We start from the raw sequence: 22,488 nt of genomic DNA, 5'->3' as shown, positions 1-22,488 counted from the left end.
AATTGAACAGCTCAAGAAACTACAGACACACATCATTTTTCCATGAAAATGGCTGCTAGATATTGATCTATGATATATTCTCCTACTATGTGCGAACAACCTTCTGGACCGACTTCGCTTCCCCGTTGCTCAGCTTCGTGGCTCGTTCAAGGAAGTAAATCCATCAGTTTCTTGAAGTCCGGTGTTCCAAATCCAGTCACTGGGTCCCATCCCTCAACAGCATCCCAGGCTGCCCCAGGGATACGCGGTCCGCCATTCGTGCCGGTGCAGCCCGTACCAGCACCGTCGACAATATCGGTGAAGCCCTGGTGTCCCTTGCTGTACAGCCAAGGGTTAAGGAACCCAAGGACCGGTTTCCCTTGAGACAAGCGGACTTCGTTCAAATTGGAAATGACGGACGCGATTAAAGGAGCAGACGCACTGGAAATTTAGGATGTTAGTGCTCGATTTTTGGGCTCAGGTTGGATTACCGACGCAATGCACTGACCTTGTTCCACCCACATATTGTACTTGTCCGTGATCGTACACCGCGTAGTCGACGCCCTGAGCAGCTACGTCAGGGAATCCACGGCCATTTCTGTTGAAATATTCGGCCCATTTGTCGCCGAGCTGGTTCAGGAACGCGTCGACACTCCCGTTCTGGTACGAGGGACGTGGGAATATTTCAGAAAATCCACCAGATGAGAAATACACCGCGCTTTCTGGGTTTGTGTTTTCGGTGCCACCAACAGATGTAACATATGGGCACGCAGCAGGGAAAATTGGATTGAAGCGTGTCCGGTTCTGCCCATCGTTAGTCAAACATCCAGATCCCACGCCACTATCTCCACTGCTGAATATAACAGACACTCCTCGGGCACCGAGCTTTGCGAATTCATCACAAACCGCCTTTGCGTATTCCGCTGGCACGCTCTGCTCATTTTCACCGTATGAAGTTGAGAGAACGGTGGGCAACCTGCTGTCGGAAAGATTTGCAAAGAACTTCAACTGCTCCATGTAGGGCTCGTTCTGGTTGTCATTTGGGTCTGGTTGATCAATGTCTGGAACCAACGGGCCCCGACCGCCGCCGGAATAATAGGTGACGCTTGTGTTGTACGTTAGGCCGACGGTGTACTGAATATCAAGACTAGCTTCTACAGAATCCAGCCGAGAATCCTGATCATTCTTTCCACCATGGTAGAGCTCAACGGAGAAAGTCGCACCATTCGCGTCGGGAACATAACGTTCGATAAATGCGTTGAGATCGCTGTACCGGGCGTATTGTTCGAGGTAACCGGAGACACCAAGCAAATTCCGGCTCTTATTTGTAACTTGGAAATCTTGCATGTTGTATAGTTCTCGGAGGCTGGACGGTGTGTTGGCAGCGACGGATTCAGACGCCGGGCGTACGGGTCTGAGAATGTGGCTGCGATGCCGCTCCATGCTTCCAAAAAAAGTGGTTGGTTGCACGGTGCGTACATGCTTCGATAAGCTAGATGGCAGCGAATATTCCAGGGCTCGAATCTTGCCAACCTTCCCGGATTTGTCTTCGAAGTGATAGAATCGCGTGTTCAAAAGACGTTCAGCTGTGTCAACATTGGTGGAGAAGTCAATCCAATCTCCCCTATTTTCAACATTTTCGGGTTTAACTCCCCCTTCATGAAGCCATGCCATTATACCATCTGACGCTTCCGGATGAGGGGCAACAATGTCTCGGACTTCATGCTGTTTCATATGCTGGCCATAACGAGGGTGGTTGGGAGTGGATATTTCAAGAAGACTGCGGTGGAGCAAGTTGGGATCTTTGGCGCGCACTGAAACCTTGAGATGGACAGTGCTAGATGGATTGGCACGAGCTCGTCTAGTCCATCCATCGGGGATGACAGAAAGCCGCTCTGCCAGCTTGAAGCCATTTGCCGGTGAGGCAACAACTGCTTCAAGCCCACAGAGGATCTGGACAATTGGAAGGAGTAAAACAAATGACAACATCTCGGATGGCCCAGATGCGAACAGAGATGTTTTGAACAACATCTACCCAAGGGCGTGGAGCCATGGGCATATATAGGACGAGAAAGTCGACAAGCCCAGATAGAGGGGCACCAAGTTTTATCCATGGCCGTTGCATGGAGCTAGTTAACCCAAGGTTGTTGGGGATCTCATTTGGTCAAGGATGTTAAATGCTCTCAAGCAGTTGAGTGGAGGAACCGAGCGACGAGGATCCTATGGGACATGATTTGCCGTGAGCAAGCGTTGGAAAAATCACAGCAAATTCCCCTCACCTGTGCCGCTGCTCCAGGGGTAAACGATAAGCTGCAAAACAGCTATTGGGTCTTCACTCCGGTTGAAACATGGCAGTAAGTTCTGCAACTTCGGCCGTGCATGTGGTGCAGATCTGATGCAATCCCTGGACGATGCTCCCCGGAGTTGAGTAACTAGACCATTCTTTGCTTTCCTGAGATAATGACCGAGGAGAAGTTTTCTGAACTGATAGAATATCTAGGCAGAGACATTCTGATCAGCTCTCCAGCTAATCATGGACTTGTAAAAACATGCAATGAGAGCGCAAAACCAACACCTTCGCCCGCTTGTATCGCTCTGAGGCAAATAATAGCCGGACGGCTTATATGATGGCCCTGTTCGGGTCCGCAGCAATGCCAGGGATAATCCGTCTGATCAGAATGGTAGTGAGCTAACTCATAATATCGTCGAACCTTGTTAAATGAAGATCGCATGGAGCCCAGCGCTTCCTCCGTATGAGTTAGGCCCAGGCAGCTGGAATTGCTTGACATGGCTTGGCGCGTCTTGATTCAACTCCGTGATAACTTCGGTGTCATAAGCTCTGTTCCTGTCAATGACGAACCTGATATGCTCCGGCTCACATTCAAGATGCTAGATAGATAGGCTTCGATGGTGGGAAAAAAAAGGACAAGCCATAGATCAAGTACCGTAAAATGCACCGGCCGGCAATTTAGCACCTTAACAAATACAAGCTCCCGGCCAAGACCGAAAGGGGCCCTGGCAAATGCTTGTTAAACTAGCGGGATAGTTTCGTTAAAACCCCGCGAATTTATCACTTCGACACGAGACGTGGAGGCAATCGGTAACTTCTATGATGGATGGATGAGTGTTGTTGTTGCATCCGTCCGTAAGCGCGTCTCAGATTCGCATAGTGAGATCATGATCAGCACGGGGTTAAGGTATATCATTGCCGGAGAGGTGTAAGTGTGGACGAGTCCCTTGCATCCATCGTATGTGTGTATGTATACTCGGTATACACACTTCTCTTCGCGAATTAGTTGTTTTTCAACTCACCGGTCTGATGTGAGTTACCAAGGGGCTTTGGCTGCCTGTCTTTGGATGTTGCAGCCATCAGTTACTCTGTAACTGATAATTCATAGATGGGATCTCTCAAGTCCCTGGCTCGATAGCTTAGTGCTCTGCAAGGAGATAAAAAGTTTGGTCAGCCTTGTTGCATCCGTCGTTCCCGATGGGTTTATCTTCACCCTGGCATCTGCCATCACAACCCAGCAAGTTGATGGTTATAGGGAGTGGGAGTGGGTTCCGTGCTACCTCGCATCTCCGTGGATGCACCGCACCCGAACATCCCGTTTCCCTTACCGTTCTAGATGAGCTCTGCTTGACACCTTGGGCGAGCGCTTTCATATACGGGGAGAAGGACAACTGCGGATGGCTTGATGTAGTCCCTCTCACAATACGCGTCTCTTTGATGGATGGCTCTGTCTGAGTGCAGTTAAGCTTTATCCCGCTCCTCCCAACATACAGTACGTACGGGATGGCTACAAATGGCGACAAACATCCTGTTGGTCCAGTGGAAACTAAATGTACAGCCATTGAGCAAACTCCCTTTTTGATGAAACAGTGAAAGGGAAATAGAATTGCTGCGACATGGCTGATGGCTGTGTAAGGTCATGAAGACCCCGGTCGGCTGCTTGTAGCTTAAAACCCCAGCTTCATAAGCACACATGTCTTGTTGACAATAATAATCTTCGTCCTCAAGGTCCCCGCTCCCTTGTCAGGCATAGTTCCGGGTCCTGTCTTGGGACATCCGTCGTTATGCTTTAGAAATTGGTCTCTTATTACCTGCCTAGAACAAATCTCACATTGAAGAACTAAAAGAAGTTGCAAGAACACATATCCGAGAGTGATTAACCAATATCATTCATAGCTCACAGGAGAAAGAGATCTAGTATTAATCTCCTGCTTGGCTGTACTTTGTGCTTCATTGCCGCTATCAAGGGTAACACCCGCACATTTCGAATGAGATTGTTTGGGTTGCAAAGGGTACATCAAATGCCATATACTGTACCATCTACAACAACATTCGTCCCCAAACCAGGAGACAATGAAGATAATCATGATCTTGTTGTTGATGTCTAGCCAAACAGGTTTCCATCTCAGAAGCTTGCGACGACCCCATGTAACAGATGTGAATGCCATGTTTAGTCCTCAGGTCTGGCCGATATTGTGAGATTTTAAACATGGGACTGGTGGCCTGCTTGGATTGATCCCTTAGCCTTTAAATTAGTCCGCATGTTAGAACACCTAGGCATGTCAACCTACTTCCCATTCTCTGCTGCGGGCATACACCTTGTGGAAAACCTGGGCACTTGGGACTCCTGGTGGTATGTATCTGGCTGACGGCGACTATGACGAATGGACGGAGTACCTTTGCACCGTGTGGATACAATAACTACTGTACTCCGTATATAATGCAACTCGCCTGCAGCTATACACGCGCGTCACAAATGCTAGCGGATCGCCTATGACGTCACATCCAGGAGCTTCACCATCTCTGATGTATAACAGGCAAGCCTCCTATTGTATTAAATCCAGAATTGTGAGCGGAGTGCTGATTGTTTAATCGATTACCTAGTTCTTGCCAAATCAATAAGAAGCAATACCAAGCAATAGCAATTAAAGGAGAACGTGCTACAAGACCCCTTTACATCCTCTCTTGAGTAGCTGGGACAAAACATGTCAGTTAGAGCGAGGTCGGGCCTTACGACGGTTCGGAACGCCTGCTCCACGGTTGGTGCGTCTCGAGACATAGGTTTTCGGGCCCGTGTGGCGTCCAGATTCTCTACATCGTCGCATCAAGGAAAGCACGTCAAGCCGTTGATTCAGGACAAAGACAATGGCTTGGGCTTCGTCAGGTCGAACCGGTTGTCATCAAAGCCGCGCACGCGAGGAGTGACCGAGATTCGCGGTCCATACTACGCTGTACGGATTATTCTTTCCACTTCCTAGAGCTGAAGGATTTACCAACTTCAGGAGGAAAACTAGAGAACTTCTTGGTTGCTAACGGCTGGATTGCGGAGAGTACAGGTAATGGGAAGGAGATATTTGGCAGATATCCTCGAAACGTAAGACGCAGCCGAGCAATACGTCAGGGTTTTATTCTCCAGAAAGACGGGTTGTGCCTATCGAGAAAGACTGACATCAAAAATGGCGGAGGTAGGATGGGTGAATATGTTGATGGCCTCAAATTTTCCGGGGGTATGGAGTTATCTCTGGAAAGAAGCGTTGTTACCAATTCTACCTTGTGGGAGCTAACCAGACGTCAGGCTCGTTTTCTCTTTTTGAGGAAGAGAAGCTGCGAGAAATGATTGATTTGGCGCATGAACATAACGTTTATGTCTCCACGGTGAGCCTAGTCACGGGATAGTATGTCGTTTCTGGCTAATTGTAAGATAGGGTGGTTGGGCAGAACATCTTCTAACTCACCCGGACAACGCCACTGTCCTCGAGAAGTATTTCGCAAAGTGCAAAGAACTTGGGTTGGTTGAATTCCGATTCTGGATAAGCCACTTCATTTGCTCACGTCACTGGGTTCTCAGGTTCGATGTGATAGAACTCTCAGCAGGGTTCCTTTCATTTCCCGGCGATGATTGGCTTCGCTTGGTTGACAAAGTGCATTCGTATGGACTCAAAGCCAAGCCAGAATTGGGGATCCAGTTTGGGGCTGGAGGAGGTACGCACGCTGTATCCCTTCGCACGGCTTGGACTGGCAGCTTATGCGTATTCTTCGCTTTTTAACTAGACACGTCAGCCGAAGAACTTGAGGCCCTTGGCACAAGCGACCCAGGGAAGCTTATCAACCTTGGTCGACGATTCCTTGACGCAGGAGTGGAGCGTCTCATGATCGAGAGCGAAGGTATAACAGAGAACGTGAAAAGTTGGAGAACGGATGTCGTTTCCACCATAATGAAAGAATTGCCCCCGGAACGGGTCATGTTTGAAGGTGTGTCTCTTTTCATGCCGAACACCTTTTTAAATAGGCTCATTCTTACACCTCAACAGCTGCGGATCCATCGGTGTTCAACTGGTATATACGCGAGTTCGGTGTCGATGTTAACCTTTTTGTCGATAATTCCCAGATCGTACAGTTGAGCTGCCTCCGTCGTGGTATCTGGGGAACTGCCGATACTTGGGGTAAGATTGTTTCCTATAGGCCCGAATAACTAAACTAAAAGCCGATCTGGCTAAACGCGGTCTCGAAATGGCGGCTGCCGGAGGTTTTTGGAATGGATCGGCAAGCTGTGTGTAAGGTAACGACAGACGAGAATCTTTGAATCTAGCAATTCTTACGGAGTATTTCTCCTCCCCTTTCCCACATCACATATCCACTAGTTACTGTCGTAGTGTACCAGTCGACTCCGACTGTGCCAACCGGTAGCTCGAGAGGCGGCCTGCCTCACAAGTTCGCCATCGGCTGGTTTCGATGTGCGGGCCGAGAGCAAGGAACAGAGGGTTTGGGTTGCCAAGACCATGGTGCTAGCCGGGGATTAATAATGCACGGAGCTTACAAAATGCTGACAGACAGGAGTGGCAACCGGGAAGGCGACGCGGGTTTGGCCAAAAGCATTGCAGCAGTCGACTCATATGCGGTCAGTTTTTCCCTCCCAAAGTCTGGTAACTCGGGGGGCGCTTCTACATTAAAGATACGTACTAGGCGGCCCTTTGTCATGCTTAGACAATTCCATAGAACGTTCTACTTGTCCCTAGATCCCCCTTCTCCTCTAGGTGCGTGTATATAAATGGGCTTCGTCGGGTCGGCGAGGTGGATCTATTCTCTCTTGATTTGTATCATCTCAATTGCTATAGTTCGCTTCTCAGGAAAGATTCAATCTTCGATCTCTGACTTTGCACTGCCCGTTTCCCCAATAATATCTTATCTTCAGACCGAAAGTATCTCCATAATTCGAGCTCCGGATTCTTCATCGGCTCAGAGCACAGTACCGATCGCTTCTCAAATGTCAATTCCGCGAGCCATTCGGCAGGCATTCCTTGCCATTGAACAGCCCGAGGGTGCCGGCGCGCGGGTGCGCCGTTCCATTGGCACCGCAAAGCTCAGAAATTTCAGCCCATTTCTGATGCTCGATCATTTCACTATCGGAAAGGGCGCAGGCTTCCCCGACCATCCTCATCGCGGCCAAGAAACCATAACGTATCTTCTCTCCGGAGGAGTTGACCATGAAGACTTTGCTGGAAACAAAGGCACAATTGGGCCCGGCGACCTCCAATTCATGACTGCGGGGCGAGGAATCATGCACGCGGAAATGCCCCACGAGAATCCAGACGGAAGTCCAAACGTCGGCATGCAGTTGTGGGTGGACCTCCCGGAAAAATTAAAGATGTGCGAACCTAGATATCGTGATCTCCGCGCCTCCGAAATCCCTACTGTTACAGCGGACGACGGCAAAGCGATAATCAAGGTTATATCGGGTCAATCACATGGCGTTGATTCCGTTCGGGACCTTGCCTATACACCCGTTTGGATATTCGATATCACGCTCAAGCCGGGAGGAGAAGTGACGCAGACCTTGCCGAAGGGCTGGAATGCGTTTGCATATACCTTGTCTGGTGAAACCACCTTTGGAAAGGATTCAGGTGCAGCCTCAGCTTCATCTTCGGCCGGATCACTGTCGAAGACTGTCCCTGAATACCATAACGTTGTCTTTGACCGGGAGGGGGATTTTGTCTATGCTTCTAGTAAGCCAAACTCAAGGGAGCATTCTCGCTTTATGCTGGTTGCCGGCCAACCACTTGATCAAAAAGTTGTCCAATACGGCCCATTTGTGTTGAGTTCTCAAGAAGGTGTCTATCAGGCCATGTTGGATTTCCAGTCTTCATCTAATGGGTTTGAACGAGCAAGAGGCTGGGAAAGTGAGATTGGAAAGAGAATGGGATAGTAAGGAATGCTGGGATTGTTCATGAATGATGATACTCCACCAACATGAATGTTGTTTGTAGTTTTAGCATTTTTTTTTTTTTTTTCTCACTTTATTAAATTGATATTTGAAATGTAAATGTTGAGAAATGTGTAACTAGTTTATTAAATTCCACCTTCCTTATCACCTTGTGCTTGTGCTGTGCTGTCTAGGGGAATGGGCTCCAGGGCTGAAGCTTGAAGGTTTAGAGGGAGATTGACATAGTCTTAAAGCGGCACCGCTAGCGAAGAGGCCACATGGAAGATGACGGAAGGAAGGACCTCATGGCGGGCTTACGAACTGTTTCAACCTTTGTTTGCGGTCGAGGTGGCCATTCTCACCAGGGCTCACTGCTGAGTTATCTCATGAATATATAAATAATGGAATCTCCCCGGATCTGAACATTGAAGATATTCCTTTATTTTGGCTGATCGTGAAGACTCTCCTGAACATGATCCGAGCTCCCCTTTCAAAGCACCACCAACCAATGCATTCAAAGTGCGCAGAGGATCTATGAAGGCCCTTAAACCAGTTCGAGTACAGTTTGGGAAATAGTCTCCTTTGCTAATACACGGGTACTGCGGCATTTCACATAAAGCTTCAAAGCTTGGTTAGACGTCGAAATCCAAACGCCATGGGACGCCGAACGCGGGTATCATTGGTGGCGTTAATCGCATCCGCGGCCGTTGGCGCATTGGGTGAGAAACCCTTTCGCGTTCAGGATGATGTTCTTGGATTCCCACAAGTATGTTTAACGCTTTGTGCCGTGTCTGATTGCCTTTTGAGAAGTCCATTGTGCGGACAGCTACTAACTCGACATCCGTTCTTCCACATTCTTTAGTATGAGATACAGTTTCCAGACGAATACATCCTAGCCGACGACGCCTATTCGCGATTGTCAACACCTCTGGCTTCTAAACCCCGTGTCGCAACCTCGCCCTCGCCGTCCCAACAGCCCACCCCTTCGGCTGTTGGTCAGGATGACTACACCGGGCTATCGCAGCAAATATTATCACGGGATGACGATAAAGTAGAAGATGATGCTGGCTCATTTTCGTCGACAGAGATCGATGATTCCATAGAAGCATACAAAGAAATGGTTATAGGGGGCCAAAGATTTCTTTGTGGCATTCCTAAGACCAAACTCTCCGATGGTAGTGCTAGTGCTGGGACTCGATCTGCTGCCGACCAAGAAAAGGAACTGGCGAGGGCGACAAACAGGGGGCTAGAATTACTTCAGGACATGGAAGGGCGTTGTATGTATTATGCTGCTGGCTGGTGGTCATATTCCTTTTGCTACATGAACCAGGTTCGCCAATTTCATGCCCTATTACCCGGCAATGGCGCTCCGGTTTACCCTCCTACAGAGGACCCAACCACACAATCGTATATCCTCGGCAGATTCCGCACAGATAAGGAGGGTGCAAAAACAAGCGCTGTAAATCCACCTACAACCGAAGTTGCGACGCACCAAGCCGACGGAGATTCCTGGTACCTTGTTCAGTACCTCGATGACGGCACACCCTGCGATCTCACGGGACGGAATCGAAAGATTGAAGTCCAGTTTCATTGCCACCCACAATCGACAGACCACATTGGTTGGATCAAGGAGGTTACGACTTGTTCGTACTTGATGGTGATTTACACTCCTCGTCTCTGCAACGATGTTGCCTTCCAACCTCCAAGAGAAGATGAACCCAACGGCATCAAATGCAAAGAAATCATTTCCCATGGGCTGGTCCCTGAGTGGGAGGATAGACGGAGGCTTCGATTACAGCAAGAACTTAGTGACTCCACATCTGACTCCCTGCCAATTGTGGGGGATATCGAGGTTGGTGCAATGAAGTTTGTGGGTAAAGATGGAAAGAAAATCGAAAAGGGTCGAGTTGCATCCATGGGCGAAGAGAAAGTTGAAGTCGTTGCAATTAGTGAAGGTGGCGAAATACAGCGATTGTCCAAAGAAGAATTGAAAAAATACAACCTAGATCCAGAGAAAATCGAGGCACTTAAAAAACAGTTGGAGGAACTTGCCAATGGGAAAGACTGGAAAATGGAGATGATCGATGCCAATGGACAAAGGGGGCTCCGTGGAGTCATCGAAGCAGATGAGGAGCATAATGGTGCGCAGACACCAAACAAGAACAAAGAGAAGCAAAGAGGAGCTCGGAAACAGGAAAAGCAGGAAAAGCAGGAAAAAGGGCTGGCCAAAGCGGAGAATGGCCCTGTTGAAGAAGGGAGCGACGAGACATACAAGGAAGAACTGTAAAGCATCTACTGCCAATTCCTCAAGCTTTTTGGTATAACATGATCGCGGCAATAGGCCAGTAATAGAAAAATCTTCCGTTGACGTTTGCCCTGTCCCGCAGCCGGCAGTCATCTGCTCCTCGCTCAGTGGCCACCAATTGCAAATCTGTGCCGGAGGTCTGTGCTCCGACCCTGAAAATCCAACAGTTCAATAAAAGAGCCGCTTGACATATATTCTCCAAGAAAATGATGTTCGTAGATCTGATGTATGTATATCTTTGCAGAGCAAATGTCGATGAGACGTTTCCTGTCACCAGCGCGGACGAGGATCACCCTTGGCTCAAGAAGATAAAAGGGGCGTCGACGACTCGCCGCCTGGAGGACCTGCTTAGTCAGAATATGATACAGCTGACGTGTTCCATACAGTATTCGGCGTGGCCATTCCTGGCTGATTACAGAGATTCACAGGGGATATATTTGGAATTGAAGCTGTATTCGTATTGATATTTCCGTACTCCAGGTCTCCCGCCCAGCGAACATCCACCTACTCTTGTCTCTACCCTTCTCCAGTGCCGCCCCCCCAGACCACGACCACAGCCAGGCTTCACTGCCCATCTCTCTACTCTTCAGCCGGGAATTGGCTTCCAACTCTCACATACTTTCTGCATTTGATCTACTTAAATCTCCGACTGCCGTTAATTACCCGCCTTTTATTTTAAGCCTCCCTTTGCAAAAAGAAGAGGGTCATGAGAAACCCGTACTCCACACTTACACCATAGTTTTGTCATGCATGGGATTCTTGGTTCGGTCCGGCCAGACAGCATCGCAACTCGACCTCATCCTTTTCGCCGACGATTCTCTGTATAGCAACCCCGGCCAATCTATTTGTTCGCTCACGACCTACTGACCCCGAGTCCCTTGCCGAGCAATCCCCCGATACGCCCTCTGCACACGCACGTCCCTCACTCCGACGAGGCCGGACGGTGGCTCAACACTGTCCTTCGCGATTGCTGCATATCTATTATATACGAAGACTACCGGGTGTATCGTTCGTTTTGATGCTGTTTGGAGAGTAGCAAAATGGGATTTGCGGGAATTTATACAGCCATCTACGACTATAAGCCCCAGGCTGAGGGCGAGCTCGAGATATCCGAAGGCGACCTTCTCTTCATTCTTGACAAGGCCTCGGATGATGGCTGGTGGAAAGCAAAGAAAAAGGCCGTCGATGTGGACGACGAGGAACCCGTAGGCTTGGTGCCCAATAATTATGTCGAAGAGGTAACATATTTTCCCTCCAGCTACCCCTCTACTTTACGCATAACCTGATTGCTGAACGTTGGGCTGCGTTCCCTTTTGACATATTTTTCGCAACATAGCGACGAACGATGGTGCTGATAATGCTAATAATTTTCGTGTGGTACAGGCCCGTCCTACCCGAACCGCACGCGCTCTCTATGACTATACACGGCAAACCGATGAAGAAGTTTCATTCTCTGAAGATGCCGAACTCCAAGTGTTTGACACTTCTGATCCCGATTGGACTTTAGTACAAGTAAATTCGGAGTATGGATTTGCTCCCTCGAACTATATCGAATTAGTGGAAGAGACTGAGCCTGCCGCGGCGGCTCCTCCAGCCCCTCCGGTATTGCCTCAAAGAGTCGACCATCGTGAAACCGAATCAGAGGGAATACCGACACCACACTCTCCCGCCAGCCCAGTTGAAAGCCCTGCGGCCGCTCTGGCGGGCATTCTCAATAAACAGCAAGAGTCCTTATCATCAAGTCAGGCTAGGGAAGCTCCTGCGCCTTCCGCAGAGCATTCTCTCTCACCACCTACAGCGTTAACTCCACAGGCATCTGACGAAGACGACAATGGCCCGCGTCCAGCCCTTCCTCAGCGTCCCGTCTCCCACCCAAGCCCACCACAAGAACCAATATCCCCCCCGGAAGAAGATTCCTATCCCATTCGCCGCGAAGTACCCGCCCCCCGCCCTGAGTATGGTGCTCTGAAAGAGGAGACTTCTCCCGGTATAAGACCTTCTCCTCCGTACAGCCGAATAAACACTAGAGAGCGTGAAAAGCCCCATAGTCCATCCGCCGTTTCAGCATCCGGATACCATATTTACAATATTAGTGAAATGATCTCGATTATGGGAAAGCGAAAGAAGATGCCCACAACCCTTGGTATTAATATTGCTACGGGAACAATTTTCATTTCGCCGGAGAATTCAGAGGATGGTCCGCATCAGGAGTGGACTGCAGAACGGCTCACACACTACTCTATTGAAGGAAAGCATGTCTTCTTAGATTTAGTACGACCGAGTAAGAGCGTCGATTTTCACGCGGGTGCGAAAGATACGGCCCAGGAAATTGTATCTGCATTAGGGGAAATTGCCGGAGGATACAAAGCCGAAGGCTTGAGAGAAGTGATTGCGGCGGGCACCACCGGCGGAAAGAAAAAGGGCCAAGTTCTATATGACTTTATGGCCCAGGGGGACGATGAGGTTACTGTGGCCATCGGAGACGAAGTCATCATTCTCGACGATACCAAATCAGAAGAATGGTGGATGGTGAGGCGAATGAAGAATGGGCAGGAAGGTGTTGTTCCAAGTAGCTATATCGAGATCACAGGAGTCGCGACGCCTGCGGAATCGAGCTTTTCCGGCGTGAATGCCGGTCTGTCCGCCGTTGAACAAAACCGCCGTGAAGAGGAGCGATTAGCGAGAGAATCCGCTCGAAAGTCTCGGAGGCATGATCCTGGTTCCGGAGAGGTAGGGTCTGGCATGAAACTTCCAAACAGAGCCAGCAGTTTATTTGCACATGATGATGGTAACAAACGTTTGCAGCGCCACAAGCGTGATAGCCGCTCTTCAAAACAGAGTGAGTTTTATTCCGATTTTCATCAAAGCTTGACATGCCCTAACCAAGTCGTTAGAGCCCAATCCTTCGAGAACGAGAAAATGGACCGATCGCACTGGTACATTTACCGTCGTTGCCGAATTTATCGGTCTTACAGACGGGAAAATACATCTGCACAAACAGAACGGAGTGAAAATAGCTGTACCCGTTGCTAAAATGTCGATCGAAGATCTAGAATATGTTGAAAGAGTTACTGGTGAGTCTTTGGATGAGGATAAGCCGCTCTCTGATATCCGTCGTCGCAGTCAAATACCACTAGAGAAGCCAAAAACTGTAGGCGCCTCTATCAAGAAAGAACCGGATTATGATTGGTTTGATTTCTTCCTAAAGGCTGGTGTTGGTCCTCATCTCTGTGAACGATACGCCCAAAACTTTTCAAAGGACTCGATGGATGAGAGTGTTCTGCCCGATATTACTTCGGATACGCTACGTACATTGGGCCTCAAAGAGGGTGATATTTTACGAGTCATGAGATATCTCGATGGTAAATATAATAGGAAGTCGAAGGCTCGAAACGTCAGTTTCGGGGGTGAAGAAGTGATTGGCAATGGAGAAGAAAGCGGAGGCCTGTTTTCTGGCCCTGGAGGAGCCCTTCGCAACAATACGCGCAAAGGCCGACCTGCTCCCCCCGTACAAACTAGCGATGTCGTCGATCCGAAAGCGTTTGAATTAAAAGACTCCTCGAACCCGTCACCAGTCGGGAAAGAAGCTGCATTATCTGCACAGGGGAAGGATGAACCGAAAGGGTTTGAAGATAGTGCCTGGGAAGTAAAGCATCCCAAAGCGACCGCAGAGGCGACCGCGTCACCGCCCGCAATGGCAACACAAGCTCAGAGCCAGCCAAGTCTCACGGGAGCCATGGCGGATCTTTCCTTATTGCAGGAGCCATTGCAGCCATCCAAGGTGTCATTAGCACCCCAAACAAGCCAGCCAGCAGTATCTCAACCGCCACCCCAGTCGATGCCTCAGCAAACACCGCAACAACAGCCACAGATGACGGGCGCAAATCCCGCTTTCTTCGCACAATTAGCGCCTGGCATATCCCAAGCGTCCCAGGTCCCTGGATTAAATGCGCAGATGACCGGCTTCGGGCAGCCTCACCAGCAGCAGCAAGCCTCTCAATTCCAGACGCAACAACCGCCGATGCCTCCAAGACAGCGCCCACAACCTCCGCCCGCCGTGAGTCAAGGATCATTGCTTCCGCCTCCGCCCCCAAGGCCCCTTTCCGCTCCGAATAATCCAAGCGCTCTTGGGCCAGTTCCTTTGCAACCCCAGCTCACTGGACTTCCTCAAACCAGCCCACACATTGCACCGCCTGGCCATAGCTTATCGGAGCTTAATCAACAACGATTCCAGCAGTCACAATTGCAACCCCAAGCGACGGGGGTCGCTCCATTGGGTTACGGAATGGGCCAGTTTGGAAATCAGTTAGCCCCTCAGCCGACTGGGTTGATGGGACAACAACAAGGTACCTTTATGAATGGACCACAACACCCAGGCTTTCAAAGTCTAGTTCCGCAACAAACTGGATATTCTGGGTTTTCTCAACTGCCAGCACAGCAACCCCTACCAGCTGGGTCTATCAACTCCGTCCTTCCCCCACCTTTACAACCCCAGCAAACAGGTGCCAACGGCTTCGGAGGGACTGGTAATTTCACGGCTCCTCCACCTCCTCCGATACCAGAGCTTCCAGCTGCGCCACTACAACCCCAAAAGACAGGTCCTGCTCCTCCTGTCCGTTTCGGAGTGCATAAAGACACAAAGAAGCTAACCCCCCAACCCACCGGCCTTAAGGCGAATCTCGCCCAAGCAAGTAAGTAATTTTCTATACCCGCGTTGAAGCGCATCTTTGCTAACTAAAACTCCCAGCTCCATCAAATCCATTCGGGTTTTAGCTGCCTTCCTTTTCTTTGAAATTATAGTCAAACTTAAGTTTTATATTGGATTTATCAAATGACCGTTCGAACCATGCCGGCGAATTACAGTATTATGTGTTGCTCTCTGGTTTCCTCCTAAAAGCCCACCGACTAATCAGCCATTTTGGCTCTCCTTGCTCCTTTTGATTTGAACCTTGAATAGCCACCGATGTAATTACGCGAACTTGCAAACCAGACTAGACGCCATGTTTCAAGCGCTCTTCTCTGAAGCCTCTCGCCATTTTTTATGTCCATGTCTCTTTCCAATGCTTTCACGCTTCCATGGCTTCATATCTGCTAGCTCCTCCCCCTCCTCTTTTTTTCTTTTTCTTTTTTTTTTTTTTTTTTTTCCTGTTTTTCTGTAATTGTCATTCATTTTGGCCTACTCCCGAGTAGCGAGCTTTTTCTTTTCTGGTTTTGATTATCCTGTGCCCTTTGCTTACGATCGCTAGGTCTTGTTCCTCCGGTACTCTTTTCATAGTTCATACATTATTCACTGTGTACTTACATGCAGCATAGCATTTCCTCTTTTGTCCTTTCTTTCTTTGGTTCCTTCGTATTGTATAGCTTTAATCAACACGCTTGATGGTAGAAATCTATTCGCGATAGGCTTACACACGGCAAAAACTGATTGCTTTTCGACTACTCTAGCCGAAAACTATTCAACCTTTGGCAGTGGAACAATCCACCCGTTATAAATTCTTCAGTTAGATGGATAGTGGGAAAAATATACAATTGAAGCAAAAAGGTCACCGCTTGTGAGTGGAGACGAGATGGTTTGAAGTGAGTAAGCCAACTAGCAGATCTTTTCCATGCAAGGAACGAATGGTTGCCATTATGGTGAGTCTGATATAATGCATATGCAAATAGAAATAGGGAAGCAGCAGAAGCGAAATAGAATGTCAAAAAGAGCAATGCAATGAGGAACACAGTGTTTGGAAATAACAAGGAGAGTGAAACAATCTGAAAAGCCGAAGATCAGGTACAATAGACACATGAAGGGACAAAAGGGAAAAAAAAAAGAAAAGAGAAGAAAAGAAAAGAAAGAGAGAAATAAAAGAAAGAATCAAAGCACAGCAGAAGATTTAGAAGCTCGAGTCAAATCATCCCACATCATCATATTACTGCCCGGAACTCCAGAGTTACCTATGCTTGTAGTTTCCCGCTAACGATTCATGACTTTGGATAGAAGCAAAGAGGTTTGAAGAACAAGGTGCAAAGATGCCCGAGCGAACGTACGTTAAAGCAATCACATCATGCGATACACGAGATCGGAAGCCATTTCACCAATACCATCGAGGAGATCACGGAACCCAAGGTTGGGAGGGATCATGAGGCCAAAGGCACTGGTATCTTTGCCGTCAAGACCCATTTCTGGTGAGGTGTATGAGGCCAGAGAGTAATCGGGTGGTTGGTAACCTGCCAGCTCCCTGACCTTGCATGCAGCAAAGTGCGTTACGAGATTGCGGAGTTGATTGTCGCGGGCTGGGGGAGCATTGGCGGGAGCGAATGCCGGATCCTCACGTTTGGTGCTGGTGTATGCGAAATGGAGAAGCTCGAGAATCTTGGGGACATTGGTTGGTCCGGCATTGTCGGCAGAAGAGGTTGTCAGAGGATAACAGATAAGGTCGCGATGCAATTTAGTCAGGCAGAGCTGGGCGAGAGTGGGGATAAGATAGCGGGATGCGAAGACATAAAGCTTTGCATGGAAAAGCACGTAGGGCTCCTGGCCAGTTCCGTTGCTGTATGAGGAAACGCTGCGTAAGATGGGCGACGGAAGCCCCATGGCTGAGTGGTACTGCTGTTCACCATACTGGAGAGAAGTGAACTCATCCCAGAGGGTAACGCTAGAGCGACGGGCGAATAGAAAAGGATTCTGGGGCTCGGGTCGGAGAGGTTTCGGTCTCGAGGCATCAACCTGCTGCGAAGGGTCCTGGTCGAACGGGCCCCCGCCCTGAGTAGCCTCCTGGCCACCTTGGTTTTCTCCCTCATTCTCTTCTTCCTTTGTTTCATCTTTTTGCTCTTCTCCTTCAGCCATGGGTGGCGGGGTGCTGGGTGGAGTCAAAGCCGATGCCGCACCTTCATCAAACGACTTTCCACCTCTCTTTTTCTTGTTTTTCCCCTTTTTTCCTTTCTTCCCAGAGTCTGGCATTCCCTCAGCTCCATCATTCTGGGCGCCGGCGTCATCACCACCCTCTGGGTTCACACCCATCACTTCTCCCAAGGCCGGCGTTCGCGGCGGAGATGGCGCAGGCGGGGGAATAGGATTCATCATCGCCGGTCCACCGAACGGTGCACCATGGGCCGGTGTCGATTCCATACCTTTTCTTCGATTTGGAACTGTGTAATCACCTGTGTAGGCAAATTCACAAAATCCAACAAAGGTCTCGACATCTTCCTCTTCTAGGACGGCAATATGGTGCCTCGACTCGCGAGTGTGGCCATTGTTCATCAACTCATCCAACGGTTGGGAGACATGGCGGGCAAGGCCAGACTGGATAGTGAGTTTGATATGGTCGGGGCCGACGAGGAAAGTAAATGGAGGAGAATGGACAATACTGTTGTTCCCAAATGAGGATTGCCGGTCAGTGAATCTGAACTCTTCTCACGAAACAAACTCGCCATCATTCTCCGATGATATATGTATATATAGCTTGAACTGAAAATATATACTTCAGTGCAGGATTTGGGAACATTGGGCTGAGTACATGGCCGAGAGTTATTCATGGACTGTCCTAAAAGTAATCGCATCCATATCGCGCGCAGAGAACGTACCTATTGAAATTTGGGGCCGGCCGCGCCATTCCCTCAAGATTCAAGTGGGGTGCTCGCCCACAGCAAAATCCCTTATAAAGGTGTATATGTCTGTAGGGATAGAGAGAGACGAAGGAAAAAAACAGGAAGTGATTATCCAGAGAAACACTGTTGGATCTTCAAAGCAGTAGATGGGAAGTCTGGTAACAGCACCTGGCTGCGGTACCCAGGAGAATATATAATGCAGATACCAGGAGAAATGAGCTCCTAAATGCGGCTGGTTCCTGCTACGTGTGAAATTGTCATGGGGGTTTCAACCCGACACAAAGGGCAATGTATCTGTTTCTCAGAGTGTCAGTGCACTGTTCTGGAGGGAGAGATATGCAAGCAACAGAGCGCACCTGAGGGGAGCCAGCCGTCACATCTTATCCACAATGGTAGATAGCGCATGCCAGGCTGTGGGCAGAGATACATGGCTGCGTGAAGCAAGGCAGCCAGTAGATGCGTTGTCGTGTCAATAAACTGAGCGGCCAACTGTCGGCTGTCGACGCGAGCAATTCGGTATTCTCATTAGCGGTTGGATCCACGCTGAGTCGCTTGAGGCGGTCAATGGGCAGCCACCCGGGTCTTGGAATTTCAAAAGGGACCTCGTCGTTCTTTGGAACCTTCGATGGAACCTGTTCTCGAGGCAGCATCCTATTCGTTGCTGCGTGAGGTACCTCTGCAGATGGGGCCCATATGATCCGAGCCAGCTGTTCATCGCGCCGAATCGGATTGGCGACTCGAGAATTGGGACGACGTTAGGTACCCAACCTCCCCCCTGCACCCGACGGACTGTGCAGGCATTTCCGCTTGTGTTGTTTGCCGGAATGAGGCAAATGGGAGAGAGGTGATATTACCACGATATCTCGGAATCCCCTCCGCCCAGAAGAGAATCTGCCAATCTACTAAATAGAATCCCCAACCACCCAGCAAATCTGGACGGTCGGCTCTGCGCCCACTCAGTGCTCGTGGAGACTGGACAACAGATGCTATTCACGACCGCCGATATGAAGGGCTTCGAATCGAACCACAACTTCTTGCCTGGAGGCAAATATCGGGCAATGGCAACGTGAAACATATTTACAACATCGGCCACCTGTTTGACGACAACCTACATCTCTCAGTGGCGTGTACCTGCGTACTTTTCATTGCAACGACAGCATGCTGGGTCAAACCGCAACCGCGATATCGAATCCAAATCCACGCAGCAGACGATTATTGACGACGCATGAGACAAATCTATAGATCTCACACCGGGGCTACCTGTAAATATTTTCGATTTTTGCAGATCTCAATTTTCCACCGATTCGAAGGGGTAATCAGCCTCGAATTCCGGCAGAAGCGATACTCTTTAAGACATCGCGCCCAGTATACCGTGTTTGTTTCAAGATTGCACGTTGACAGCCAGAGGCAACGAACAATATGTTGCAGTAGTTGTATATTATATCAATGTATGTATGTGTATACATGCGTAACATAAATTTTTCAGGTCGACATTCATAGCCATCCAAACGCAGGGGTATAGGCGTTCTACATTACAAATCGCTCTCATGCTGGCCGAAGTGCTTGAGCGGATAGAAGAGTTTCCGAATTCAGGCCACCCGATGACCAAGGAAAGTCAAAATAAACAAAATGTCCAGGTAGCCGGATAGATAACGGAGTGCTATTCCCGCAGTTGCTGTAGACTTGGGTCCTGCCACTCCGTTATTCAAGGCGCGAGGCCTGTTTGGAATCAGAGCTACGCCTTGGGATCCCTGTTGCCCAATTTAGTGCACCAATCGTACATCCCTCATGCCGGGCTCCCACTCCCTCAGGACGTCACGAATGCTATACCAGAATCGCAAACGCACGCACTCCCTCACTGCTTCGTCGACATCTCCTCGGTCGATGGCAGCTCCCAGTGCTCGTACCGTCTCATTGACCCGTCCTTCATTTTCGCTTTTCAGGCCCGAAATTGTCGCTTCATTCTCTGCTTCTTCAATCATCTCTTGTGTTTCTAGCACTTGCATTAACGTTTCGGGGTCTTGAGGGTGAGTCTTCGCGCCGTTCTCGGAGGTCACGTCGATCCCGTGTTGGAATAGGAGCAGATACTGCGCCCGGGTCAAAGGGTCGGAGAGAGTACGATACGCATCGTTTATATGCGCAGAGAGAGCTTCGGCCCGCTGTTTGGTAGCTCCCGATGGGTACTTGTCAGGATGGACGAGAGCCTGCAACGCTAAGAACTCCCGACGGAGATTTGGAATAGGGATATCGAACGGGCTTGCTGGAGGAGGGCCCTGCGGTAAGGTATTTGGAAAAATGGTATAATGATTGGATATATCCGGAGTCTGGGCCGCGAAGAGGTCTTGCGCTGAAGGTGCTGCCGAGGGCGCCGAGCCTGAGGATGTAGCCACCGTCCGAACCGAAACAACCCCCAACGCAGTGGATTGCTGAAACCCGATACGTGCCGGTCGTCGATTCTGACAGAATATACAGAGACCATTCCTCATGTTCAGATTTGCTGTGTTATGTGATTTCTGAGGCGTCGATTGGGTACCGAGCCGGAACAAGCGGCCCGCCGCGTTGATGGATCGGTGCATTTCCACCAACCTCGATGCAAAACAGCAGGTGAATCAGTCAGAACCAACGAGAATACAGAGAGACCGAGGGGGAGACAGACGTAGAGAGCGACAATAAGTATCAGATGGATTCGATACTGAACGAAGACGGATTCAATCAGAGGTCGGCTTATCTGATGGACGAAGCGGTGATGCAAGATCTGATAAGATTACAAATCAAGTTTCTCCACTTCCAAATTCGGTTAACTCACGTGATAATGGGTCTAGTCTATTCCTGGTCTAGTACCGATGTGTTAGTTACATAATCCTGTTCATGATTGGAGCCGCAAGTGCCTCGACTTCCGACATTCCTGCATAATGGACTCCAGCGACAGCGACCTGAAGTCATTTACGGAGTACTCCGTACATTCCTCCTCGTCTGGGCCAGACGCAGTCTCTCCTTGCTGAGTTCCAACCATGCCAAGGATAGAGCGTAAGACAACCGGTCAAAGTGGTCATCCTTCCAGTGGTGTCCTTGTGGAGCGACGTTGCTAGGCGGCCAACCGGTTGATCGAGGTCGACATTCCTTATTCGATCCTTGTCCAAAGGATTCATACCATCAGGGTAGCTTCAGGGCGGGAGTGACGAGAGAGTGTGCGTCGTGCTCGCTTTGAGAGGCCGAATATTGCTTCGTTGACTGCTTAGTGGCGCCCTCGGTTTACTTTATATATATTTATTTTTCTTTTTAAACACTACTACCATTTAGAAGCCAAAGGTTTGCTTCGCCAGCATGAGGATTGCATTTTTTAGTATACTTCCTCACGAGAAAGATGCCTTAGAGGCATTCAATAAAGAATACCACCATGAATTGGTATTTTTCAAAGATAGCCTCTCAGAGGCAAACGTGGCTCTTGCTGCTGGCTTCCCAGCAATATCAGCCTTTGTCAACGATCAGTTGGACTCAACGATTATGAGAGCCCTGGCCGAGTCTGGGACCATGCTCGTGGCCCTGCGCTGCTCCGGTTATGACAGGGTCGATATCAAGGCAGCGACGGCGAACGGCATCACTGTTACGCGTGTCCCCGCCTATTCTCCAGAAGCCATCGTCGAGTACACCGTCGGAATGTTGATTGCTCTTGACAGGCGCACCCCTCATGCCTGGCAGAGAGTGCGCGCTGGAAATTTTGATTTGACGGGTTTTGTAGGGCATGGGATCCATGGAAAGACTGTTGGTATAGTGGGAACCGGGCGCATCGGTGCGGGAGTTGCCAGGGTGTTCAAAAATGGGTTTCAGTGCGAGGTTCTTGCCAATGACCTCTATCCCAATGCGACGCTGGAACAGGATGGCGTCCGTTACGTGGAGTTCAAGGAGCTGTTAAAAAGCTCTGACATCGTCTGTCTGCACTGCCCATTGACTACTGCGACTCGCCATATTATCAAAGCCGAGACATTGGCTATCATGAAACAAAATGCCATTCTTGTCAATACCAGCCGAGGGGCGCTAGTTAACTCATCAGACCTTCTACACGCATTAGAAAAAGGTCGCATTCGTGGGTGTGCCCTTGACGTCGTTGAAGGGGAAGAGAAATATTTTTTCCAGAGCTCAAACCAGGCCAAACATATCGATGATGTTTTGAGGCGGTTGATTTCCCTGCCAAATGTGATGATTACCGGTCATCAGGCATTCTTGACAAGAGGAGCGGTCGATAGCATTGCAAAGACAACCTTGAAGAGCATTCGCAATTTTGAGTCCGGCACATTAAAAGAGAATGTGGTGTATGATAAGTATAACCAATGAGGTGAAATTCTCCAGTATCATTCACATATAGCGCCAAAAATCTTTGATAGACCTGGGGCTCACTGCGAC

General features: G+C 49.3%; 8 protein-coding genes across 9 annotated transcripts; 5 read left to right on the top strand and 3 right to left on the bottom strand.

Moving 5' to 3' along the window:
- Nucleotides 1-146: 146 nt before the first annotated feature.
- D8B26_001137 (uncharacterized protein) lies at nucleotides 147-1,968 on the bottom strand (the record flags this gene model as incomplete). The annotated part of the gene is made up of 2 exons (XM_003070694.2): nucleotides 147-420; nucleotides 488-1,968. The coding sequence occupies 2 exons, from the start codon at nucleotides 1,966-1,968 to the stop codon at nucleotides 147-149; spliced, it is 1,755 nt and encodes a 584-aa protein (XP_003070740.1).
- A 2,860-nt stretch (nucleotides 1,969-4,828) lies between these two features.
- Nucleotides 4,829-6,614, top strand: D8B26_001136 (uncharacterized protein). Its single transcript, XM_066123447.1, has 8 exons — nucleotides 4,829-5,220; nucleotides 5,326-5,363; nucleotides 5,459-5,496; nucleotides 5,565-5,644; nucleotides 5,695-5,777; nucleotides 5,838-5,971; nucleotides 6,041-6,241; nucleotides 6,301-6,614. Exons 1-8 carry the CDS (start codon nucleotides 4,975-4,977, stop codon nucleotides 6,459-6,461), a joined length of 981 nt encoding a protein of 326 aa, XP_065979521.1. The 5' UTR covers nucleotides 4,829-4,974; the 3' UTR covers nucleotides 6,462-6,614.
- Nucleotides 6,615-7,037: 423 nt separating this feature from the next.
- Nucleotides 7,038-8,567, top strand: D8B26_001135 (uncharacterized protein; the record flags this gene model as incomplete). Its single annotated transcript, XM_066123446.1, has 3 exons — nucleotides 7,038-7,046; nucleotides 7,182-8,191; nucleotides 8,456-8,567. 3 exons carry the CDS (start codon nucleotides 7,038-7,040, stop codon nucleotides 8,565-8,567), a joined length of 1,131 nt encoding a protein of 376 aa, XP_065979520.1.
- Nucleotides 8,501-10,647, top strand: YOS9 (Protein OS-9). The gene is made up of 2 exons (XM_003070696.2): nucleotides 8,501-8,955; nucleotides 9,052-10,647. Exons 1-2 carry the CDS (start codon nucleotides 8,845-8,847, stop codon nucleotides 10,474-10,476), a joined length of 1,536 nt encoding a protein of 511 aa, XP_003070742.1. The 5' UTR covers nucleotides 8,501-8,844; the 3' UTR covers nucleotides 10,477-10,647.
- A 382-nt stretch (nucleotides 10,648-11,029) lies between these two features.
- On the top strand, nucleotides 11,030-15,489 carry SLA1 (cytoskeletal protein binding protein). The gene is made up of 5 exons (XM_003070697.2): nucleotides 11,030-11,732; nucleotides 11,878-13,224; nucleotides 13,300-13,333; nucleotides 13,389-15,185; nucleotides 15,242-15,489. The coding sequence occupies exons 1-5, from the start codon at nucleotides 11,535-11,537 to the stop codon at nucleotides 15,265-15,267; spliced, it is 3,402 nt and encodes a 1,133-aa protein (XP_003070743.2). The 5' UTR covers nucleotides 11,030-11,534; the 3' UTR covers nucleotides 15,268-15,489.
- Nucleotides 15,490-16,038: 549 nt separating this feature from the next.
- Nucleotides 16,039-18,149, bottom strand: D8B26_001132 (uncharacterized protein). Of its 2 annotated transcripts, none has more exons than XM_066123445.1 (2): nucleotides 18,064-18,149; nucleotides 16,039-17,988 (listed from the first exon to the last, which is right to left on the bottom strand). In XM_066123445.1, the coding sequence occupies exon 2, from the start codon at nucleotides 17,738-17,740 to the stop codon at nucleotides 16,538-16,540; it is 1,203 nt and encodes a 400-aa protein (XP_065979519.1). In that variant the 5' UTR covers nucleotides 17,741-17,988; nucleotides 18,064-18,149; the 3' UTR covers nucleotides 16,039-16,537. The 2 variants fall into 2 exon arrangements, with proteins under 2 accessions (XP_065979519.1, XP_003070744.2); XM_003070698.2 differs by having other exon boundaries at nucleotides 16,039-17,846.
- A 676-nt stretch (nucleotides 18,150-18,825) lies between these two features.
- Nucleotides 18,826-20,805, bottom strand: D8B26_001131 (uncharacterized protein). The gene has a single exon (XM_003070699.2). It carries the CDS (start codon nucleotides 20,661-20,663, stop codon nucleotides 19,851-19,853), a length of 813 nt encoding a protein of 270 aa, XP_003070745.2. The 5' UTR covers nucleotides 20,664-20,805; the 3' UTR covers nucleotides 18,826-19,850.
- A 606-nt stretch (nucleotides 20,806-21,411) lies between these two features.
- D8B26_001130 (uncharacterized protein) lies at nucleotides 21,412-22,419 on the top strand (the record flags this gene model as incomplete). Its single annotated transcript, XM_003070700.2, has 1 exon — nucleotides 21,412-22,419. One exon carries the CDS (start codon nucleotides 21,412-21,414, stop codon nucleotides 22,417-22,419), a length of 1,008 nt encoding a protein of 335 aa, XP_003070746.2.
- Nucleotides 22,420-22,488: the final 69 nt, after the last annotated feature.

Source organism: Coccidioides posadasii, chromosome 1 (assembly GCF_018416015.2).
Source record: "Coccidioides posadasii str. Silveira chromosome 1, complete sequence".
NCBI classification, from domain to species: domain Eukaryota; kingdom Fungi; phylum Ascomycota; class Eurotiomycetes; order Onygenales; family Onygenaceae; genus Coccidioides; species Coccidioides posadasii.
This window is presented reverse-complemented; position numbering and strand designations above follow the sequence as displayed.